At 42.8% G+C, this 25,737-nt stretch overlaps 1 protein-coding gene across 1 annotated transcript in view; it reads right to left on the bottom strand.

Annotated features, from left to right (window-relative positions):
- ZFYVE1 (zinc finger, FYVE domain containing 1) overlaps positions 1-25,737 on the bottom strand; it is a 114,944-nt gene that overhangs the window by 587 nt on the left and 88,620 nt on the right. Inside the window, exons 5-11 of the mRNA XM_006865556.1 lie at positions 11,735-11,841; positions 6,881-6,989; positions 6,246-6,343; positions 6,041-6,158; positions 3,008-3,178; positions 1,978-2,158; positions 1,341-1,454 (exon numbers count right to left, since the gene is read on the bottom strand). Of these exons, the coding sequence (XP_006865618.1) occupies positions 1,341-1,454; positions 1,978-2,158; positions 3,008-3,178; positions 6,041-6,158; positions 6,246-6,343; positions 6,881-6,989; positions 11,735-11,841 (898 nt within the window). The remainder of the gene's footprint in view (positions 1-1,340; positions 1,455-1,977; positions 2,159-3,007; positions 3,179-6,040; positions 6,159-6,245; positions 6,344-6,880; positions 6,990-11,734; positions 11,842-25,737) is intronic.

Here is a 25,737-nt window from a genome sequence, read left to right as displayed (position 1 = left end):
TCTCAGGGTCTTGGCTTACTTGCCTGTAACAACTCAGCTTTGAGAGCTCCTAAGAGGACGACAAGAAATACTATCTGCAGTGCACTGGCTGGGCCGTGACACCTGGTGAGTGTTCAGGAAATTAAGTGCCGTACTTGGTGAGCACCAGTTGGCAGGCTACCCATGCCAAGGGCAGCCCTTGCCCTTCCTAGTTACATCCTAAGCTTTAAGCCTTTATTCCTACACCCTTGAGTCAACAGCTCATCTGCTCATTTTGAGAGCTACAATGACAGAATCAGATCCAAGATGTTTTCATCTCCACCCACCCTGGAGTCCACAAAGGGCCCAACTACTCCAGGTCTTCCACCCCTCCCCACAACCTGGCTACAAGTACCCTATCACTGTGCAGAGCTGTGTAGCTAGCCTAAAATCTTAATGACAGCATGGCTGGTGTAGCCGATTAAAGCGAGCCACAAATTCCACTCTGTTCCCTCCCAGAGTCCACAGAGGCTCAGGGGCTGCAGTAGACTAGAAGTGACTCTGCTGGTTTCTGGCCCAGGCCTTAAGAGACTAACCACTTCTACTTCCTGTCTCTTGGACACTAGCTCTTGGAAGAAGTATGTAAGACGGTCCAGCTGCCACAGGAGACGCCCTGTGCAGGAGCCCAGAGAATATATGGAGAAGTGGGCTCTGCTAGGTCCACCCTTCCATCCGGCTGGGCTGGGCACCCAGAATATAAGTGAGGCAGCCCTCAAGATCAACCCGGCTGCCATACTAAACTAGCATGTAGAACTCCAGGCAATGCCATTTGGGGAAGAATAAATTACTCAATTTATTATTATCTCAGTGCCTCTGTCTTCCTGACTTTCATATACATGAAAAAATGGTGGTTTAGGATGGTCTCTAAGAATAAAGCTCAAAACATCATAGACCCACACTATAGGATCCTCACTGGACTGGGCACCAAAGGTCAGTGGCTCAAACCCACCAGCTGTTCTCAGAAACCCTATACATGGTCCCTGACAGCACTTAACAACTAAGGTATTCAGCGGAGTCCTGGTGTGGCGCTGTGCATTAACGCTCTGGATAGCAAAGCCAGTTTCAACTACAAGGTCAGCACTTCAAGCTCACCAGCCACTCTTTGGAAACCCTACACAGGGTCGCTATGGGTCGGAACCAACTAAACGGCACTTAACAACAACAACAAGGTATTCAGCAGAAGCAAGTGCAAATTTATAATTGGTTCCTTGCTGGCCAACTTGGTTTAGGTCAGCAAGTCACTGACAGAATGATAGCCCCGGAAAGACCCAGATCCCTCTTCCCACATCTCTACGGCCAGAAGCAGGCACTGCCAGGCCCACCTAGTGGTATGTCAATGGCTGTCACCACGGCTCCCAGAGTGTTCTGCACGGCCTCGCCCACCTTCCGAGCAATCAGTGTTCCCCCTTCATCATCCGCTTGTGCCTCAGCAACAGCTATAGACAAGTGAGAAAGACAAAACCGTCACATCGCCATCATTTCCCAATAGACACAAAAGCTCAAAGCACAACCAGCAGAGCACATATGGATTTTCTCCCTGGGTACTGTCCTGCATGTGAGTACATGATCTCCACACATATCTGGGTAGGAAGCATGGGCCCAGACTCTGACATGACATGACTTACAACCCACTGAAGCAGCTCTTTTATAAAATGTTAAGTCCTGGAAGCACTGACCTAGAACCTTCTCCAGGAAGAAAACTCAGTTTAAGCATCTCTGGAAATACTGCTGTCTGTTTCCTTCACTCAGAGCAGGACCAGTTCAACCCCCTAAAAAAAGGGTCCACAGGACTCAGAGAGCTTAGACAATGGCTGGCCATGACCAGGGGGGCCACTACTCTCAGAAGAATGATGTGATTGGGGACAGGGTTGAGGCCATTGGGAGTCCAGTTCCCAACACCCAGTGCCAAGGAGCCAGGCTCTCGCCCTCCACCCATGCAGTTCACGGGCCCCACGTTACCGAACTGGACATTCCTAGCTTCGTAGCAGCTGTCACACACACGCACTGGTGCAGGGCCCCAGCCTCGCTCGGGCACTGGCCGGGTCTTGGATGAACAGCTGTCACAGAAGCCCTCCCCACAGGCCCGACAGTGATGCTTTGTGTCATTATCTTTAAATGATGTCGCACACTTGCTGCAACTCTGTCCCAAAACAAAACAGAGGCAGGTTATCATTCACGTCTGCTCAGCTGAGAAAGTTAGCAAGATCATGCGGGAGGGAGACCATGGGACCACCGAGCAATGCAGGACCCTGACAAGCCTAACAGAGGGAGCCTAAGGTCTCTAGAAACATGCAGTGCCCCAGTGAAGCACAGCTGTGGTGGTCTTTTTATCCTCCAAGTGCCCAGGTGGGCACCTCAAATCTATTCTCAAGCACAGGTTGAGTCAGAAGGTTCCCAGAAGGGGCTGTGCTAGTTCTAGCCAGAAGAGCAACAAGAATTCTTTTTTTTTTTTTTCAGGGCTCTTTCAAAGAGTCCTAAAGGAGTTTTCAACTGAAGGCTGATATTCTAGTGCAGCAATAACTAGAAACTAAGGGACAGAGGTTTCAGGTCTTAAATAAGGGGAAAAAACTTTCTAATAATAAGAGTTATCCAAGACTGGAAAAGAAGGCTGAGAAGCCACTTTCCTGCCACAGAGTACTGAGGCCACAGTGGGGTGCGCCCTGACTGTGGCTACTCCAGAGGAGATTCATGTACCAGGCCAAGGGTGAGTCTCAAAGACCTTCAAAGGTCCCTTCTCTTACACAAGGCCTTGTGATCCCAGGCATCTGACCAGTATTCCTGGGCTCTCAGAATAATAACACAAAGGGGAAATGGTGGGCATAGAGGAAACTGGCTGCTTCAGTGTCTCCCACCTTTGCCATCATCTGGAAGCCAGATTTACTAGGGAAAATTCTGCTCTCCCACACAGAACAAGGGTAGCACCAGGGCGAAGCGACACAAGCAGGGTGGGTCAGACCAAAGATGTCACGGGCATCCTGTCACGTCATACCAGAATCTGGGAGTTGGGCCTCCAGTAGGCTGGAGCAATCTGGTCTGTCAGCCACGAAGTCACAGCCTTGGTGGGCCCAAGGCTAAGCTCGGACACCGACTGAGCCATGAAGTTCATGCCGTCCAACAGGCGCTGGGCAGCATTATTGTTGTCCTTCAGAAATCCATCGGTCTGAAATGAAAATGCTCTGAGTGAAAGGAAGGAGGCAGAAGACTCTGGTGAGTTGCACACTCACAATGGCCAACTCAGAACCATACGCCCCAAGGTCAAAAAGACTAGGAACACAACAGGAATCCTGGCTTCCAGGCAATAGTACCCAGCTAGTCATTGCTGGTTTACTGTTTTCAGAGGTGATCACAAGACTGCAAGCACAGCTGTCCAATCCAGGCCCACTTTACCCAGAAAGTATATGACACACGGTAGTGATGTAAAGATGGCAGCTCCGCCAGGAAGAGCCCCCCTTTGCCAGGCTGAATTAGGAGCTCTTCCTCTCAGTTCCTCTAAGACTTGTAGACCTCTAGGAATATGAGTAAATGAAGTATCTTTTTATGTATCTGACTCTCCACTAGACTGTGGACTCCGAGAACAACCTATTTTTAATTTTTGTACAGTATCTAGTGCAGTTCTGGGTACATAGTACTCAAAGATGTGAGTTGAAAGAATGAATGAGTGGACAAGAAGGGAGGAGTCTATTTCTCTAAATCCAGGAACTCTGTGGAGTGCAGCCAAAATATAAACTAGGGAATGACTATCTTTCCTGGATAGCTTACCCTACCATACCTTACCTTACCATAGACATAAGGAGCTCTGGTAGCGTAGTGGCTACGAATCGGGCTGTGAGCCTTAAGATCAGCAGTTCAAAATTACCAGCTGTTCCGTGGGAGAAAGATGAGGCTTTCTGCTCCCGTAAAGACTTACAGCCTCAGAAACCCTGTACAAGAAACGACTCCACGGCACATAACAACAACAACAACAGTGAGGAGGAGAGTGCAGTGACTCTGTAGGGTTAGCACTGGACAGCAAACCACAAATAGGTGATTTGAGCCCACCATCCCTACGTGGGAGAAAGAGGAGGCTTTCTGATCCTGTAAAGATTTACAGCCTCCGAAACCATGTACAAGGTCGCTATGAGTCGGTTCCAACTCCGTGGCACATCACCACCACCATAGACATGACAGCTTACAGAGAAAGTAATTCGGATCCAAAGATAACAGGTACTGATCACAGCAGCCTAGTGAGAAAGTTACACTAATTCAAAGCCACATTAAATCCTTGAACTAGGATGGCCCCTGGACCATCATGCCACGGGGGTGGGATCCAGAAATGAGATCACATCATACTGACAAATTCTGGTGAGCCTGGCTATTCAACTGGAAAGAAAAGGAATACAGAAGAGGAAGAAATCTTCAGTTTTCTGGTAGTTGTATGGCACAGGAAGGCACCAAGGTAAAAATGGAATCACCCAACAAGGGGACCAACTCAAAAGCAAAATAGCTCTCTTTGAGACAATTTAAATTGCTCATCTTTTCTCCCAGAGGAAACTAGGTTCTAGGTTTGTTGTGATTTATTGGTAATTCCAACTGTGAATAATGGAATTCAGAATGAGGGCACCAAATCACGGCCTCATGAGATTTGTTTTTATGACATCTTTAATTCAAAAGTTTAATTTAAAAAACAAGTATTAAGGAACGATAGCCTGATTTTTAAGAGATATTTTGAGAAAACAAAACAAAACAAAGAGAAGCTTTGTTCTATATGAAGATGGGTCACTGTAGCACTTTGTTTGAAAAAGCATAAACGGCGTAGTGTCCAAAACGAAGGACATGGAATCCCACTGTAGCACGAGCTCTAGTTCTAGCTAGCCTGCCACTAGAAATGAAACGATGAGACAGAGAAGATATGTGGAAGTAAAACACGGCATGTAAACTATAATTGTATCTACAAAAATATATGTGAGGGGATTGTAACCATGGCAATGAAACGACATATGATGGGATGAATGTAAAGCCAATGCTCTCTCATGTAAACTATCACATAATTCACAATAAAACCTTTTTTTAAAAAAATTGTATGTGACAGGTTGTTTGATGATATATGGTGGCGTTTATGTGCCGTGGAGTCAGTTCTGACTCATAGTGACCCTGTACAGAGTTTCTGAGGCTATAAATCTTTATAGGAGCAGGAAGCCTCATCTTTCTCCCACGGAATTCCCGCAGAACAGCTGGTAGTTTTGAACTGCTGACCTTAAGGTTCACAGCCCGATTCATAACCACCACGCATGGAGGGGATTATAATCATTGCAATAAAATGAAATACGATAGGATGAATGTACAGCTAATGTTCTTCCATGTAAGCTATCACATAATTGACAATTAAAATGTTTTTAAAAAAAAATGGGGAGTAGTTAATCTTATAGTCCAGAAACAAAGGACCATCACGGGAGAAGAGCACAGCGGAATGTGAGACCTTATCCTGAGAAACAGGGACACCAGAGATGGAGGCAGAGATGGGGACATGGAGAGAGAGAGCAGCTGAGGACTCAGATTCATGGGAAGAGAGGGACTGAGAGCTGGCGGCCAGAAGGCAGGCTTGTAGAATGTGCCCTTTGGTGGTGTAAACTATTATATATGCCTGAGTGGGTTGTTTGTTTGTTTTTAAAAAGCTAAAATACTGTTAACTGATGGTACATGGAGGGGATTATAATCATTGTAATGAAACAAGATGTATGATTTGTTGAATGTAAAACTGATGATCTGCCCTGTAAACTTTTACTCAATTCATGTGACTATGGAAGATGTGGAGCACATGAAAAAATGAAGTTTTACTTGCCAATGCAGTACAACTGATATAAAGCTGTGCTTCTAATATTTCTGCAAGAAGAAATGAAAACAAAAGTCTAAAACACAAACAATCATTCCTACCTAAAGCACTAATAAATTAAAATTCATAGTTAATTTTAAATCAGTTCCACTTTTCCACATACACAAATCACTGAACAATATAAGAGAAAGAAGAGAGAAAAAGTGTTCTTACCCCAGGCCACACGTGCACAATCTCTGTCCGCACTACTGTATCCACAGGGTCTTGGTTTCCGAACCAGTACTGCCGGCTCCGATACACCACACCACAGTTTGGACATTCAATCACATACCTACAAGGCAGTCCAAGACTGTTAGCCCCACCGGTGCCTGGGAAGACGAACACAGTCAAAACCTGGAGGCACATTGTTTAAACTCACCCAGACCAGGCATACTTTGCGAGACCCATCCAGGGGGAGTCAGTGGAAGCTGATGTTTTGGGCACGACGCTGACTTCCTTGCCTCTCTCATAGCAGGCCTGAAACATGGAGCACTCTGCCAGCTTCTTACATATGCACACAGGCCCTGTGGGCTCTGCACATTCCCGCTCAGCCCGCTGACCCTGCAAACCACACCTGCTAAGGGTTTATAACCCCCACATGCAGCACAGCACAAGAAAGTCACTAAAGAAGCCAGTATCCAGAAAGTTAATGCATTTTGGAGTGTGTGCGTCCATCCCAGGCACCACACCTGGCCTCTAGGTATACACCTGTCACAGACGGGCAGTTTCCTGAAGAGCACTTCTGCCTTTAAGAAGAATTAATAGGCAGACCATGTGTGTGACCCTTATGTAAAAGTTAAGAATGAAAAGATTAACTGAAAATAATAAGAAGAATTAAAAAACAAAGGGGCCCCAGCTAAGAAGATGTGGGAATTGGTTTTGTTAGATAACAAGTTCTAGAGTTCAAAAATTGAACAAATACTTCGAGAAGCAGCATGAGGCAGGCCACACCTTTGTTTCCAGAAGGAGAGAGAGCAATCAGCAAGCCAAGTGCTGAAGCGCAGGTATGCTTACCTTGCAGGTATAAACCCGGTTGTCATACTGGTGAGAGTATCTGCAGCGGCTCTTGGCTTCATGAGGCACTCCTTCCTTCCCATGGTTCATGCTGTTCTTACAACCAGCCCTGAGAGAAGACCAAAACCTAACAATGAGGCAGCTAAAGGAGCCAACAGCACTTACATAGCAGAGTCTGAAACCAGATCTGGGCCCGGATGCTAAGCCCAGTTCTGATGCATCTCAGGAACCCCTGTGCCTCTGTTTCCCTTGCAGTGAGCAGCACTACAGAGGCAGAGCAACTTTTGGACTGTGGGGGGCGGATGAGAGGAGCCAGAAGACACCAACCACTTGACAAGAGATCAAACCTGACTGGCTCTTGTGAAACTCAAAATCCAAACAGGAATGAAATGGGAAGTTTAACCAGAACAGGCTGCCAAAATGCAAAACAGAAACCAACTTCCTAAATTTGGCAATGCATTAGGGGAAGGTTTAAGCTGAACAAGGAAACCTTCCAAATGAACAGTGTACTCGGCTATCCTAAAAATCCAAAACCAGAGACTAGTACTGTAGAATTTCACAGCAATAAAGGAAAAGATGTTGACGGCTCCATTAAAATGGAAACCCATGAGAGTCCACAGAGTCCTGTGGCAGGGGCCATAATAATAATATGGAACTTTATTAATAAGGAATTAAAATGAATAAATTGAGACATATTAATTGAGGAATTAAAATAAAGAAATGAGACACGGGGAAACCTGGGCATAGAAGAATTCATTGTTTTTTCAGAGCAACAATGAATTATTTTTCTTTGGATGGCAAAGCCACAAGGAATAAATATTTTATGCACAGGTCCCTGGTTAATTTTTTCTTTTTGAATCATTCTCTGATTTATTCATGATTTTATTAGTATCCTTTACTTCAGATTTCGACTCTCCTACACTTCAGTATATTTTATTAAAAGTTAGAAGCCATATATTAGCTACATTTTAATCTACTTGTAATCTTAGGTAGTTTTAATACTTATATTAACAATGTTCCTAAGATTGCTAGGAGACAGGATTTGTCAATTGAATTACTACCAGCTTAGGTTTAGTGATTATAAATATTCTTCCTTGTAGCCTTAGTTTAAGGCAATAAAGAATCCCTAAAAGCAACTAGGCCATAAATAAGGACTGTGGGTACAAGAATTCCTAAAAACAATTAGACTATAGATAAAGAATATGGGTATATACAGATACTAAATAAAAAGTCTGACTTAGACATTCTTAAATTAATGATCAGTAAAATAGGGAAATTGTTTTCATAGCCTCAGTTTTTTAAATGTTGATAAGTGATGTTTTTGTAGGCTATAAACAGATAGTGTATGGAAGAAGTTAATGGAGAGTTAATTGCACCTAACAACTAAAATTAACAAGACTTAACAGACAAAGGTTAAGAAACATGTGAAGGCTAACTTGCTTCTCAGAGACAAGAATAGATTTATGTAGGAACAAATGTTTAACTAAAAGGTTTCAAGGCGCCAGAATGTCTCGTATGACTTGAGATATAATGTCTCTTTGCTGTAACTTTTCATCTCTGTTGTAAATCTAAGAGTCGTAAACCACGAAGAATGGGCCTCAGGATAGATTGTATTTTGAAGACATTGATTACTATGAAAGCAATGTTTTTTGTGACGGTATATAAGGGGGTTGTAAGATAGAATAATAGGAAGTAATGGAGACAGAAAAGAATGAAGGAAGAAGAGAAGAAGAATGGGGAAGAAAAGGAGGTAAGAAGAAGATAAAGGAGTAATGTAGAAGGAGTGTAAGGAGTAGTGAAGGGAATAATGGGAAGTAGAAGGAAAAAGAAGTAGAAGGAATGTAGAGAATAAAGGAAGTAGTGGGGGAAGGAAAAAGAATAAAGAGTAATGTAGAAGGAGGGGAGAAGGAGAATGAAGGAGAAGAAGAAGGAATAAGTGGATAATAAAGCATGTAAGAAGAAGATTAGAGAGGGAAAGCAGGAGAGGGGGCAGTAAAGAAATGGAAGGGGATTAAAAAAGCAGGAGGAGAATGAAAGCAGGAGCAGGGGAAGGGAGAAAAGAAGCAGGAGAGCAGGGGAGTGAAGAATGAGAGAAGAATAAAGCATGTAATAAGAAGATTTTTGAATTCATTATGACTTAATGACTCCATGTAATTCTTTCCGCTGACGCCGCACCTGCCTTTGGGAAAAACCCTGGAATAAATTTGCCGGGGCTGGCTCCCGGCACACCTGGATGAGCAAAGTCATACTGTCAACTCACATCCCTTTCCCCATTCCAAGCTTCACTGGACAAATGGTATAATCTGAGTATAATCTGAGTCCTTTTGACCACAGTCCTTTTGACCAAGCATAACTGAGGCTGTTCAGTGCCCAGCAGGGGGCCTATAGGTTCAACAACAAAAGGCCAGTCAGAGCAGGATTAAGTGCAGCTTTCCTCCTTTGGATGGGCAAAAATGGAGGCATGGGCAGTGGTCCTGAAGGGAGCGAAGATAACTCAGTGGTTTTTGTGTATATTTTGGTTTTATTTTTGTGGGAAGTGGAGATGGCATTACCAAACCTGGAAACTGCCATCTGACTGCGGCACACTGCACTTACACTGCTGGGTTGATCACACAAGCCATCAGACTGTGATTTCAGAGCCAGCCACTGCACACAAGGTTCAAGCCCATCCAGTGGTCCTCAAACTGTGGTCCCTAACCAGCAACATCGGCATCATTTGGGAGCATACTAGAAATGGACATTCTCAGAGGAGCCTACCTCAGATTTCTGAATCAGAAACTCTGAGGCTAGGACCCAGCAAGCTGTCATAACAAACCCTACAGGTGTTCTTGATGCATGCTAACATCTGAGAATCATTGCTCTAGGCCCTCTGTACACAGTGTGGTCCACAGACATCCTCTGGGCACCTGTTAGAAATGCAGGAACCTCACTCGGGCACCACTCAGACCTGCTGATACACAATCCTCACTTTAATTAAATTGCAATGTGGTGCAATGCAGATTAAAGTTTGAGAAGCACTGCTCTACCTCAAAGTTCTCTTCCCCAGGCAACACATCAGAAAGAATGAAGGAATCTTTTAAAAACACACACGCTCAAACCCGAACCCAGACTCATTAAATCAGAATTCCTGGAAGTGGGCCCAGGTCTCAGAAATTTGTAAATCTCTCAGGATAATTCTAATGTGCTCTAATCATTTGTCCTGACAGTGACAAAACAGAACTTTCCACACAGCGGGCACTCAAACATTAGTTTAATAACTTGAAGGACTATGAATAAACTGAAAACCCAGATTATACTGCAAACCAAAAATATCCCTAAAAGTCTTCTTAAACCAAACCAAACTGTAGCTTAACTAATAACAAATGTCTGCCTTGTGCAATATGTTCTTTCTTTTTCAAATAGCACAAGCCATTTGATTATTCAATAAAGCTTTTTAAAATAAAATTTAAAAATTACCTTCCACGCTTTCACAACTATTTCCTGCTCCTCAAAAGAGAGAGCTTGCGTAACAAAAAAAGGGGAGTGGTTAATCTTATAGTCCAAAAACAGAGGACCCTAGGACCATCAAGAGAGGAACGCATAAATAGAACGCGGGGCCTTATCCAGAGAAGCAGCAGTGCCAGAGATGGAGAAATAGATGGACACATGGAGGGGGTGGTGGTGGCTGAGGACTCTAGATTCATCAACTAAGAAGAGAAGGACTAAGAACTGGTGGCCAGGAGCAAACTTGCAGAATGTGCCAGTTGGAAATGTAAATTATTACATATGGCTGAGTGGGTTTTTTTGTTTGTGTGTTTTTTAAAAATCTAAAGTGGATAGAGAGAAATACTTTTAACTGATGGTACATGGAAGGGATTATAATCATTGTAATGAAACAAGTTATATGAATTGTTGAATGTGAAACTGATGATGTGCCCTATAAACTTTCACTCAATCAACAATAAAAACCTTGAAAAAAAAAAGAGCTTGCTTGGTCCTCTCATGGGCCCATTTAGCACATCAGGAGCCTTCACAGGCCCAGCCGATATGCTTCTTCATTCTGGACAACCTCATGTCAAACCTCCAGTCTCACAGTACAGACCCTTTGAAATCAGTCCAGGCACACACCATATGTGCACATTGGTGCTTTATCAACCTTCTTGGTAAACAATTCTGTTACCAGCCGTTTGGGACAGCCTCGTTTTGTTTCAGGTTGTACTGCAGAGCAGTCTGTGACAGTAAGTCAAACACTGGACCATTCTGAATGCCTCGAGACAGCATCCTCTTAACAGCAGCATTATGCTCTTCCAACAGAATCAAACCAACAACAGTATCTCCAAACGTTAGATAGGAACCTTAGGGGACAGTGAGTGTATGGTGATGAGAGAGGAACACTCAGAAAAGAAGGGTGAGAAGCCTGAAGAATGTAATCAGTGTCGCTGAATTGTACACATGGAGCAGCTGCCAAATTGGTGTATATTTTGCTGTGTATATTCTCAGCCGGATAAAAATAATTGTTTTGAAAGTCCTGGTAGAAGAAACACAGAAAAGCAGGCAACCCAAAATTTTCTGCCATAAAAATGGCCCAAACCAGAAGCCAGTCAACTTCACATGTCAACCAGGTTGGAGTTTTCAAGAGATTCCTCATAACCAGGTGTCCTCTAAGCCCTTGTCACTCAAAGGGAGGTCCCTGAGCCACCAGCATCACTTGGGATCTCGGAGAAATGCATTCTATCTTGGCCTTCAACTTGCCTGGTTTCCAGGTGAATCTGTTACCTAAGCAGACCCCAGGTGCTCTGCATGCACATTCAAGTCTGCAAAGCACCACTCTCCACCCCTTTTCCCAAGGGAGAGGAGATGGCAGGCCTCACTTACCCACAGCTGAGGCACAAGGAGGAGCAGGTGAAGTACTCATCTGGAAAAAAGGAGCTGTGTGCCATCTGGTCATCAGGAATCTCACCGCTGAAGCGGTCGCTCAAGGCCTGTAGAGAGAGGAGAGGTGACACATGAAGGCTCTCGGAAGACAGCCTTGGGCTCAGCCCCCCACTGCTGGCATCAGCCTCACAGGCTCCACAGCTGGAAGACGTGCACCAGCCCTCACCACAGGAAACCTCTGAAAGACTCAGCCCATTTCCCAAGAAATCAGAAGCCAAGAAAGTGACTGTCCTCCCCTGCTACCCTAGACATTATAAACCCTTCACATACTAAATGTTTTATTCACACCCATCACAGATACTGACTGATGCCCAGGCCATCTTTGTGAAGCTGAGCCTCGGGAAGGTATTGAGAAGTCAGGGTTGAGAAGTGAGCTAAGTTTTTCCTGGGCTTCTATCCCAGTTCTAACTATTTCTATCCCAGTGCTCATTTGGAGTTTACTAGGGCATGAAATGTCTCCAGTCAAATAACTGGAAGAATTATTATAGTGTTTGGCTGCCCTTTATCACCTCTACTAACCTAAAAGGCAGCAAATGGCCAAAGATATGCCAAGAGGAAAAATAGGGTGTTTGCAGAAGCAAACTGATATTGAAAGGCAGCTGTCATTCCTAATCCTGTTTTACCCATGTCTTGATACTGAAAAGATTCTTCAGGGCTGATGTTTCCTGCTAGGATTTACTCAATGCAATGAAACAAGTTATATAGATTAAACAAAATGGCCTTTCCAAAATTTAAAATTTGCTAAATGCACATAATTTCAAGCATTTAAACTGGTGCCCCCATAAACCATTCAGGAAAGAGAAGTGGCTGTAACCAAAAATAAAAGGACAACATGGAATTCTGGGAAGGCGGCAGTATAAACAAACCATCATTCCAACCCTCCCCCACAAATACAATATGGAAACTGTTCAATTTTGAGGGACTGTGAATCGGGTAACAGAGGAAAGAAGCAGGGACCTACAGACAGGCATGAACCAACAGTGACTTGCATACAGTAGGAAAATCACTTCTCCCACATCCCTGTCTCTCCCCAGCCAAGTGGGCCACCAGCTACTATCAACTAGGGTGTAGTTCTAGAAAAAAAGTTCGCCTCTCTAACCACCAGAGCCCCTTCCTGTATAAGGAGACAGAACCTCAAGTGTCTGCCCTAAAATTAACAAAGGCCTCCCAGGAGGACCATTGGGAGTATGCTAGCACCTCCTCCACCTGCTGCAAGCCAAGTGTGAACTGCAACAGAAGCGCCCGGGAAGTGGCATCTACTCCCATCATAAAACACTCTACCAGCCTGCCCCTGACTTCCAAACCAGCAACCTTCTCGAGGTTCAGTTTCTTGGTACCTGCTTCACAAAGATGACCTGGGCATCAGTCAATATCTGTGATGGGCTTGAATAAAAAATTTAGTGTGTGAAGGGTTTATAGTGTTCAGGGTAAGTAGGAGAGATCAATTACTTCTCTACTCTGGCTCAGACCTCTGAAACCAACCAGACAGATCTCCTGGAGAGTCAGTTCAGGTCTGTCTGCTCCTGCTTCCATCGGTGCTAAGATGCATGCAAAGATGCAAACATTTAGTAAAGGCTACACCCACACGAACATACTACAGGGAGGCTCTGATAGCACCAAGGAAGACCTCCCTGAAGGTCTGTTTGGAGCATGATAGCCCCTCCCTCACCAGGACACAAGGAGGCCTGGTGGAGTAGTAGGTTACACACTGGGCTGCTAACCACAAGGTCAGCAGTTTAAATCCATTAGGCACCCTGCAAGGAGAAAGATGAGGCTACCTGCGCCCATAAAGACTTACAGCCTCAGAAGCCCTATACAGGATCGCTGTGAGTCAGAACTGACTCCAGGCACACAGCCAGCCAGCACCTGGACATTGTCACCTGCAAGGCTGCTATGGTTGGCTATAGACGGGCCTTGCAGTAGAATCTGTTTCCACAGCCAGCACTCTACCAGCCTCCACGTGCACCCCATAGTTCTGGCCTCTGAAGTCAACAGGACAAACCTCCCTGGGGGTAAAGCAGGGTAAGTCTGCCCCAGGCCCAGCTAGTACTGAGTAATGTTGACTGAGGCCGCTGTCTGTTAGGAAGTAGGAGTCGAGGGGAGGAGCTCTGGTAGCATAGTGGTTATGAGTTGGGCTGATAACCTCACAGTCAGCAATTCGAAAACTACCAGTCATTCCACAGGAGAAAGATGAGCCTTTCTGCTTCCATAAAGATTTAATGCCTTGGAAACCTGATGCAGGGTCGCTATGAGTGGGAACCAACTTCACAGCACACAATCACCATCACCAAATAATTGGGTTGATATTAAGTGCCACTGAGTCAGTTCCGATTCATAGTGCCCCTATGAATGGGTATGACCTTGTGGTTAACAGTCCAGTGCTTATCCTACAGCGCCACACCAGGTCTCCAAAATGAGTAGAATTACTTGTGGACCACCAAGAAGACTGGCCAGTTTACTGATGATGTAATAAGGTGCATGGCACTCTTGTGGGGGTGGGGCAATGAAAATAATATATAGAGTACTCTTAACATGGGGACTAGGGAACACACTGGTTCTCTAGGATACACACTGGACTGCAAACCACAAGGTCGGTGGTTCAAACTCACCAGTCACTCCATGGAAGAAAAATGAGACTTTCTGCTCCTATACGAACCTGTATACAGGGTCTCTATGAGTCAGTACCAACTAGACAGCAATGAACAGCAGCAATGGGGAATGATCGGTTTCACTATCCTCCTACACTTAAAATGAGCCATTCCAAAGGCAGAAAAGGGGGTTCTCTAATTGCCATCAAGATAGAAGAGCCAGGAATGGAGCCCATTCTTAAGACCTGTGATCCCTGCACTTCACCTCCCTAATCCAGGAGACAGATGGCTATGACACTGGAAAGAGCAGGAGACGGTGAGAAGCAACAGCAAGAAATGATGGCCGCAGAGGCAGCAGAACCACAACACCTGCACAGGGCAGAGCACTGGGCTTCCTGGACCCCACAGCAAGGTTTACTGGAGGAGTGGGTTGCCTCTAAATGGACTTTGTAACACTTGTTCACTATAGAGCAGAGGCCAGGGAGTTGTGGGATCAAGAGAGGCTGAGAGTCAGAGAGAGCTATGCCTATAGGCACAGCTAGGAAGAAGCTGTCCTGACGGAAGACCTATATCCTAAGTTGTTTCTGATCATGAATTTTAACCTATTACTTCCCTAATAAACTACACAATTGTGAATATTGTCTGTGACCATTACAACAAATTACTGAATCCAGCACGGAATTAGAGAGTGTCGTGGGAGGGACAATTGGTGTCAAAATTGGTAAAAAGGTTGAAGAGTGAAGGCATGTCTGACCTCTGACTCACAGAAATCGGCCTTGAGCTGTTGATTTGGATTCTCTGTTCCCCCTTGTAAAATTACAAGATGTCAGATGCTGCCCCTCTAATGGCCCATCCAAATAAACATGACAAAGAGAATGAAAAAAAAGTTCATCTAAGGATGACGGAATAATGAAAAAAAAAAAAAAAACAGAATAGAACACAACAACCTTAAACTGAGTTACAGAATTATGGGAAAACAGACAAATAGCTAAGAGAAATAAGGAAAACAATAAAGACAAAATGAGAATCTGAAAAAGAAATATTGCAGCTGAAAGAAATAATAACTGAAAAAAGAAACACAATAGAAGGAATTTACCAATATATTTAATCAGGCAAAAGAAAAAACTCAGTGAATCAGAGCATTAAGAGTTAAAATTACAGACATAAAGGAGAACAAGAATGGAGGCTCAAGAGAGCTGAGCACACAAAACAACAACGAGACATCATCTCACACCAGCAATAACAGCAAAGATCAAAAAAGGAGAGAACAATAAATGCTGGCAAGGATATGGAGAGACTGGGACCCTCCTACATTGCTGGTGGGATTGCAAAATGGTCCAACCTCTCTGGAAAGCAATATGGCGCTTCCTCAGAAGATTGGAAATAGAAATTACCTTATGATCCAGTAATTCCTCTACTTGGTATTTATTTACCCACAAGAAATACGTGCCATAACATGAGTAGATATATGCACACTAATGTTCACAGCAGCATTATTTACAATAGCAAAAAGAGACAGCCTATGTGCCTATCAACTGAAGAATGGATAAACAAACTGTGGTACATACATACAATGGAATATTATGCTACCTTGAAGAACAAGTAAGCTATCACATAACGTGGATGAAACTCAAGGGCAGACATTATGTTGAGTGAAATTTGTTGTTGTTGTTGTTAGTGCCATCAAGTCGGTTCCAACCCATAGCGACCCTGTATAGGGTTTCTGAGGAGCAGCTGGTGAGCTGCTATTCAAATGGCTTTGCAGTCTTGGCGCATTAACCCACAGCGCCACACCAGGACAATAGCGAAAGGAAAAATACTACATAAGACCACTACTGTAAAGACTAAGAAAAAAACCCCATACTAAATAGGGAGGGGGGAGGAGGGGGGGATTATGTGCCGTGGAGTCCGTTCTGATTCATAGCGACCCTCTACAGGGTTTTCAAGGCTGTAAATCTTTACAGGAGCAGAACGCCTCATCTTTCTCCCGCGCAACAGCTGGTAGTTTCGAGCTGCTGACTTTGAGGTTCGCAGCCCGATTCATAACCACTACATTACCACAGCTCCTTACTAAAGGGGGGGAAGGAGATTCTTTGCTGGTTACCAGGATGTGGGGAGGGGGGGGAGGGGAGGTGGAGCACAGGGTAGGGAATACACACAGGATAATCTGGGTGCTAGGGAGGGGGGCAATACACAAGAAGGGGGAGGGGAATGGAAGAACAAGGAGGATGGGAAAACAATTAGGCAAGTTTGCATGGTGTGGTGCTGTGGGTTAATGCGCCAGACTGCAAACAGTTGAATTGCAAGATCGGCGGTTCAAGCTCACCAGCTGCTCCTTGGAAACCCTATGCAGGATCGCTATGGGTCGGAATCGACTTGACAGCACTTAACAACAAGTGGGACAGAGGTAAATAATGACGTTTGCACAACCTTGGAACAACAGGACTCTGGGATACAGGGATTGAGATATGACTGGAATGGGCAAAGGTGGGGGGTGGAATAATGTTAAGATGCTTGGCTGTCTTTTGAATCTTGGTTTCCCTGGATACCATTATAAAATAGACATTTGAGGGGGAGAGACAGGAATAGCCAGATATATCACAAGTCTGTCTCCTGCCTCTAACTGACTGGAATACCTAAAATAGGCTACAACATGTCCAGTGAAGGAGGCTTCCTGCAGAGCCTCTGCATTACATAAGACCATAGGTGGAATCCTGAACCTCACCCAGAATCTTCTGACATGGGAAATTTCCACTTGAAAGGACAAGCAGAACAACCTGGAGCAACTAGCAAAACAGAAGATACTTCTTGAAAGAAAGGCCAACAGGAAAAATACAAAACAATAATGGCAGTCCGACTGATTACTACAAGAATAAGCAAGTTGCTCACCCAGGAGACATCAAGGCAGTGGTCGGGTTCTCTCAGGGCAAACCCCTTCCAAGACTGGACTCAATGGGAATACATGAGCAAACATGCACTCTGACTGGTGACCACGTGGGTCACCGATAAGGGGAAGTGAGGGAAAAACAGCAATGAAGCTGCGAGCTAAGCCCTACAACGTTCAATAATAGACTCCTGTGAACCCGGGGGGAGACCTGGTTGGCCAGCAGTGCAGCAAGACCTGGGGACTCTTGAACCCAGAGTCAGTGACATAGCCACAGAGGTGCAGTGGAGAGTGGAGCATCCACCTTATAAGAAGAGCGGGCATATGCATAAGAACACCCACACTTGCAGATAATACACACTTGACCTGGCTTCAATGAATGGATGATCAGAGTGCAACTAGAAAAAGAAAGAAGAGGGGAAAAAAAAAGTAATCTGATAGAATTTCATGAAATTGACCTACACCTATGGATGCAGTAGCTCAAAAGAGAGAACAAATCTTTACAGAGAGGATCATTCTCACTCCCTCCATATACAGAGTAGACAGGAATGGGCAACTTGGACATTGGCTACCCAAAATGGGGGGTCTACAAAGGCAAGAAGTGACTGCCTTACAAGCTTTCAAGAAGGAGCCTGGATCCAGAGGGTACGGAGAAAGGTAGAATCTCCACTAAGTAGTATCCAATCCGTCTGGGTGGGACTGATGAGAGGGGATGGAGATAGGTCCCTTGTGGTACAATGGTAAATATTGTTATCAGGACTGATTGTGAGGGTTGGAAATGTAAAGGTAGATATTTTGTAGCAAAAGGAGGGAAGTGATTGACTTTGCAGTCCAGGAGCAGAGGTCCTTGGAACCATCAAGGGAGAAGTGACCCTACCCAAAGAAGCAGTGACACTAGAGGTGGAGGCAGAGACAATGACGTGGAGAGATAGACCGGCTAAGGACTCTAGAGCCAGAGAGGGAGAGGGGCTGTGTGCTGATGACCAGGGGCAGGCTTGTAGTGTATACCCTTTGGTTGGTTGATGATGCATGGAGGGGATTGTAACCATGGCAGTGAAAGGATATACGATAGAATGAATGTAAAACTAATGTTGTCCAATGTAAATTATCACATAATTCACAATTTAAAAAAAAAAAAATTGTGGTGACAGTAAATTTTCTAAGAATCATTGAATTGTCTGTTTAAAATGAGTAAAATTTATGGTATGTAAATTATGCCTCAGTAAAGTTGTTTCAATGGATTTAAAATAAAAAGTGTATTGACCTAGATGGAGAATCTGTTGAGATTTTTGCTCAATCAAGTTTTCTAATATTTTGTTAAAAAAAAAAAAAAAGGAAAGAAAAAGAAAGTTGAGCACAGTTTAATGGAATTATGGACCAACAAGAGAGTGAATGCATCCTAGGAATCACAGATGATGATGAGAAAAAAGAACAGGTAAAGAAAAATTACAGAAAAAATTGCCAATCTAACAAAGGACATGAATTTACAAATCCAAGAAGTTCAGAGACCCCAAGCAGACTAAGCCCTACACAAAGACACATCATAGTCAGCCTCTCAAACATTACAAGAGCCTGAAATTAGAGAAGCAAACAGTCACATACAGAGATCCTCAATAAGATTAAATGGTGAAGAGTTTTCCTCAGAATCACTGGCGGTCACAAGGCAATGAAATGGTATATTTTAAGTGCTGAAAGACAAAAACTGTCAATTACTCCAAAATACTATACAGAGCAAAACTATCCTTCTTTATGAGGGTGAAATGAAAAGATTCCCAGAGGTTGAGAGAGTTTATATCCAGCAGACTGGCCCTATAAAAAATATTAATGTGAACTGAATTCTGTAGCTGGAAGAAAAAGATGTTGTACTTTAACACAAATAAATGCTTGTTATTACATGGTCTTCCTTCAAACTGGGCAAAGAAGTTTCCTATGCATGGTATACACATAGTATGCATGTGCATGTGATTGATGTGGGCATCTTATATGCAGGAAAAAAAAAAACCCACAGTTATAAGGTATTCATGTGTGTCACTGTAGGATAAGCACTGGATTGCTAACTAGTTGTAGTTGGTTCAAACTCACCAAGCCACTCCTCTGATCCCATACAGGGTTGCTATGAGTCGGAACCAACTCAATGGCACTTAATAACAAGAGCAATTCTAAATGCTTGGTCTTTTACATTTTTAGACAATAAATATATGAAAGGCAAGGATAATTATGTTACAGGGCATGAAAAATATAAAGGCATAATGGAATAACAACAATAAGAGGAAGGAGAACAATGTATATGAATCATGTGTGTTAATAAACTTAATAACAACTCACCCTAGAATATTATAAATACAAAATGCAATATTTATAGTAGTCACATAGAATATGACAAACACACACACACACAAAAGGAAACAAGAAAGTGAAAAGGCTTGGTACAATAAAACCCCAAATCAAGCACTACTAAAAGGCAAAAGACAAACAAGATTTAAGACACACATACACAAAAAACAAATAGCAAAGTGGCAGAGGTAAGTCATTTCTTATGAATGGTCACAGTGAATGCAAATGGACTACATGATCCAGCACCAGAATGGATGGAAAACATGATCCAACTATATTCTGCTCACAAGAGACACACCTTATACCCAAGGACACAAATAGCTGAAAGGATGGAAACCAATATCCAAGACAATAATTACCAAAGGAGAGCCAAAGTAACAATCTTAATACCAAACAAAGTAAACTTTAAGACAAAACTTGTCTCAAGAGAAAGGAGATGGGGGGGGGTCTACAAAGGCAAGAAGTGACTGCCTTACAAGCTTTCAAGAAGGAGCCTGGATCCAGAGGGTACGGAGAAAGGTAGAATCTCCACTAAGTAGTATCCAATCCGTCTGGGTGGGACTGATGAGAGGGGATGGGGATAAGACTCTTGTGGTTCAATAGTGAATAACTGTTATCAGCACTGATTGTGAGTGTTGCAAATGTAAAGGTAGATGATAAAGGTACAGAGATAAAAAGGGTCAATTAATTAGGAGGATTTAGCAATTTTATATATATATATCCCACATGTTGCTGTTGTTATTGTTAGATGCCATCAAGTCAGTACATACTCATAGCAAGCCTGTGCACAACAGAACAAAACACTGCCCAGTCCTGTTCCTATCTTACAATTGGTGCTACGCTTGAACCCACTGCTGCTGCCACTGTGCCAATCCATCTCCTTTGCGATCTTTCTCTTTTTTGCTGACCCTCCACTTTACCAAGGACTGGTTCTTTCTGACAGCATGACGAAGTCTCACCATCCTGGCTTTGAAGGAGCATTCTGGCTGCACTTCTTCCAACACAGATCTGTTTGTTCTTCTAGCAGTCTATGGTACTTTCAATATTCTTCAACACCTTAATTCAAGTGCATCAATTCTTCTATGGTCTGCCTTATTCATTGTCCAACTTTCACATATGAGGCAACTGAAAATACCATGGCTGGGGTCTGGCCCACCTTAGTCTTCAAACTTACATCTTTGTTCCTGAACACTTTAAAGAGGTCTCGTGCCTAATGTAATACATTGTTTGATTCCTTGACCGTTGTTTCCATTAGTGTTGATGGTTGATCTGAGCAAAATGAAGTCTTTGACACCTTCAATCTTTTCTTTATTTATCTTTTTTAGAGCTAATAGAGGAATTTAGCAAAGTTGCAGAACATAAGGTAAACGAACAAATATCAGTTGAGTTTCCATACACCAACAATGAGAAATTTGAAAGAGAAACAATTCCACTTACAACAACACCTAAAAGAATACAGTTCCTAGAAATAAATAGAACCGGAGACACGACAGACCCACACAATGAGAACAATAAAAAACTACTAAAGGAGATTAAAGAAGACTTAAATAAATGAAAAGATGTTCAATGATCATGAATTGAAGACTTAATATTGCTAAGATGTCAATACTACCCAAAGCTACCTATAGATTCAGCACAATCCCAATCAAAATTCCAACAGCCTTCTTAACAAAAATAGAAAAACCAATCCTCAACTTTTTATGGAATGGCAAGAAGCTCCAAATAACTAAAACAATGCTGAAAGAGAACAAAGGAGGAGGACTCACACTTTCTGATTTTAAAACATACTATGTTGTTGTTGTTGCTGTTGTTAAGTGTCATGTAGTTGGTTCCAACTGAAAGCAACGCTGTACAGAGTTTCCAAGAAGCAGCAGGTGAACTTGAACCACCAATCATGCAATTAGCAGCCCAGTGCTTATCCTATAGCACCACAATACCAGGACTCCAAAACATAGTCCACAGCTAGAATCATCAAAGCAGCCTGTAATGGCATACCACTATACACATAGACCAAAGTAATAGAATTAAAAGTGCAGAAATAGACCCATACACCTATGATGAACTGATTCTTAACAGGGGTACTAAGTCCATCTGATGAGGAAAGAAGTTTTTGTCAATAAATGATGCTGGAAAAGTTGGATTTCCCCATGTAGAAAACTGAAACAGAATCTATTCCTCACACCATTCACAAAGACAGATTCAAAATGGATGAAGAATCTAAATATGCGCACTAAAACCATAAAATTCTTAGGTAAACAAGCAGGGCTGACACTAGCAGGCTAGTATCAGGTGTAGCTTTCAGCAACTTCCAGCCACGGATTCCATCTACTATAATAACAATAGCACAAAGAGCAAAAGACAATACAAATAAATGGAGCCTCTCATTTGTCAAAAGACTTCACCAAAAAAGTGAAAAGATAAGCTACTAACCACGAGAATATCTTCGGAAACTATATATCCAACAAGAGCAGAAGTCAAATATACATAAAACGTGGACAAAACCAAACAGGTCTACAATAAAATAGATAAAGGTCATGAATAGACATTCCACTAAAGAGGACATTCAAATGGCCACCAAACACACAAGAAGATGCTCAGCACCATTAGCCATCAGAGAAGTAGATCAAAACCACAATGAGATACCCCATTAGGATGACTAAGATTGAATAAATAAATCAATAAGTGACTGTAACAAACATTGGCGAGGATATGGGGAAACTGCAACTCTTACCCACTGCTGGTGGTTATGCAAAACGGTACAGTAATTGCAGAAAAGCGTCTGACCTAGCATTCCACTCCTCAGTATGTATCGAAAGACTTGAAAGCAGACACAAGCACTGACTTGTATACCAATGTTCACAATATCCAAAAGGTAAAAATAAACTAAATGCCCGTCAACAGATGAAAGGATAAACAAAATACGGTACATAAATACAATGGAATATTGCTAAGCCAGTAGAAGAAACGCTACAATATGGATGGAACTTGAAGACATTATGCTGAGTGAAATAAGCCAATCACAACAAATAGACAAGAAAAGGCAAATGTATAGAGACTAAAATTAACCAGGAGGGAGGGAGAAATGGGGTAAAAGACGATGAAAAGTTTCATTAAGGATAAACGTGCACTGATGTCAGAAAGCTATACACCTATAAAAAGTGAAATTGTCAAAAGTTGTGTGACACATACATTTACAACGATGACAAAAAGTAAAAGAGTAACTGCCAAGGCTGCGTATGCATACCCCATGGGATCTGGTTCCTTGGTTTGGATGTTTAGAGTCAAGGTTTCAAGGGAAATCCCAGTTAACTGGCCTCATAACATGTTTAGTGCTTCTGTTCTACCTCCAAGTTCATCTCATAGTTCCTGGGATCCTAAATGTTTACAGACAGCCATGCAAGACACAACAATTGGTCTTTTTTTTACCTGGAACAACAGAAGAAGAAGAGGAGTCAGGTATAAGAAGGGGATATGGAATGCGTGGTTAACTGCCTCCACGAACAACTGTTCCATTAGTCATGAGACCAGAACTGGATGGTGCCTTCCTACCAATACCGAACATCTTGAACAAAGATTTTATAGAGGAATGCTGACCAAAAGGGGGTGGGATGGGGAATGCAGAAGAGAATTTCAAATTCTTATTGAGTCATTGAGGCTGAATGAACCCCTGAAACTACTGCTCTGAAATAATCTATAAACCTTAAACCAAAAACAGCCGCTAAAGTATTCTTTAAATCAAACAACAGTTTTTGCTTAATTATTAAAAAAGATTTGCCTTGAGCACTGTGTTCTTTAAAAAATCTATCTGTATGATGAAACTTAAGGAAACCTGATGATAGCATAGTGGTTACGAATCAGGCTGATAACCTCAGGGCCAGCAGTTCGAAACTACCAGCTGTTACGCGGGAGAAAGATGAGGCTTTCTGCCTCGGAAATCCTATGCAGGTTGGAACTGACTCCACGGCACAAAACAACAACAACAACATGATGAAACTTATTAGATAAAAAAAACTTAGTGAAAAGTGAGTTTATGTCAATGGAGGAGGAACACTATGGAAAAGGAGGGTGAGAATGATTGCCCAGCCCAAGATTATAAACAGTGTTACTAAACTGTACACTTAAAAACTGCTGGACCTGTGTATGTTCTGCTGTACGTAAGAAGGCAGAAGAAATTTTAAGCTGAGATTTGGGAAAAGGGCAGCTTAGATTCTAAACTAAGGTTCTCACACTCTGAGGACAGCTTTACTTTATCTGTTATGGTTCCTTTTCGTTTTTTCAATGAAATCTTAACGCAGCAAGAGCATGTGATATTAGTGTTGGGTCAGGTCAGGTGTAACACAGAAAGAGTAGTGGTAAGGAGTGGTGTCAAACTGACAGTATGGTTCCGCTGAGAGCATTCGCGTTCAAATTTAGTTTCTAAAAGGATAAGCGCAAGCCCATAAAACACTATCTGCAGTGATGGCAAACCAAATTGCAACCCTTGAATTGTTGTTGTTGGTTAAGTGCCATCGAATCAGTTCTGACTCACAGTGACCTTGTATAGGGCTCCCAAGAAGGGGTTGGTAAGTTTGAACCGCCGACCTTGCAGCTTTCAGTCCAGTGCTTATCCTACAGCAACATACCAATACTCCATTAGACCAATTCAAAAATGATTTGGCAAACAATACTGCATAGTATTTATGGACCTTCTAACCATCTAAATTTTTCTATTGGGCTGTTTATCTTTTTCATATTGATTTTGATATCTATTTATTCTGAATTGCTATTCCTTTGTTGACTTTATTCATTGTAAATATCTTCTTTCAAGTCGTGATTTGATTTTTCACTTCCTTTACAGTGCTTTTAATTTTAAAGTATTTACACATTTACCAGTCTTTTAAGATTACTTTTTGTATCATAATAAACCTTCTATAACCAAAATAATAATTCACAGAACTACTGCATGTAACTCTTGTCCTCCTCATGAGTAATTTGGTATAGAGTACTGTGGAACTATGGGTTAATGCGTCAGATTGCAAAGCCATTTGAACTGCAAGGTCGGCGGTTCAATCTCACCAGCTGCTTCGTGGAAACCCTATACAGGGTCGCGGGTCGGAATGGACTCGATGGCACTTGACAACACCACCATAGTGAAAATGGTTAAGATTCTGAGAAAGAATATGAGTGAACAAACATAGGAGAGTAAGTGATAAACAGGACAGGTGGACTCACACTCACTACCTCACATTGTCCTCGCTCCCGGTCTATTTCTAAACATGGTGCATCCTTCGGGAATATTTTTGTTTCATGTCTTCCACAAAGCCTTCTCAATTACTTCTGACCAAGCCACTCACTACTTTCTCTGAAACTCTGTTGTTCTCAAAACCTGAACTAGGTATTGAGTAACTAGGCAATGACGTAAAGCTATGGCCAGGGGCCTGTTGTGTATTTACCTCCCAGACTAGATTGTTAAGTATGGTGAAAAAAATTACCAACCTTTGTATCCTCCTTCAAATCCTAGCAAAGCTCTAACAGGAACTCACTTAGGACCTTTGGAATAAAGTTCCCCAGCACACCCCTCCTCTTCCTGCCTGGACTTGCCCCAGACCTCTCCTCATTATTACTGACACACTACCAGGACAATTCTGACTCACAGCAACCCCACAGGACAGAGTAGAACTGTCCCATAGGGTTTCTAAGATTATAAATCTTTATTGGAACAGACAGCCTCATCTTTCTCCCATGAAGCAGCTGCTGGGTTAGAAATGCCAACCTGTGGCAGTACTTATCCCACATCGCCACACCAGGACACCTCTATGCAGAGATAACCACTCATATTTTGTTAAATACACTTCTCATTCAGCTTTCTATGCATAAATACACTTTTGTTTTTTTCCTCAAAAATGGTTGTACTATGGTCCGAAAAAAGATGGCGGATCAGGTGGAAGTATAGTGATGAACTGTGCCAAGAACAACACAGAATACAGGACAAAGAAGGCTCAGGGGATGGTCCCAGTACTCTGAACCACATATAAAGGAATATTAAGAAGGTTGGAAGACTTATAGCTGGGGAGTTTGTGGCAGAAGCAAGAAATCCATTGCTTCTTGGTTTGGGACGCTCAGCTGCTCCAGGAGCTGCCATTTGGTGTGGGGCCAAG

This window comes from Chrysochloris asiatica, unplaced genomic scaffold (genome assembly GCF_000296735.1).
Source record: "Chrysochloris asiatica unplaced genomic scaffold, ChrAsi1.0 scaffold00079, whole genome shotgun sequence".
Classification (NCBI taxonomy): Eukaryota; Metazoa; Chordata; class Mammalia; order Afrosoricida; family Chrysochloridae; genus Chrysochloris; species Chrysochloris asiatica.
Note: the sequence above shows the minus strand (reverse complement) of the source record. Positions and strands in the feature narration are given on the sequence as shown.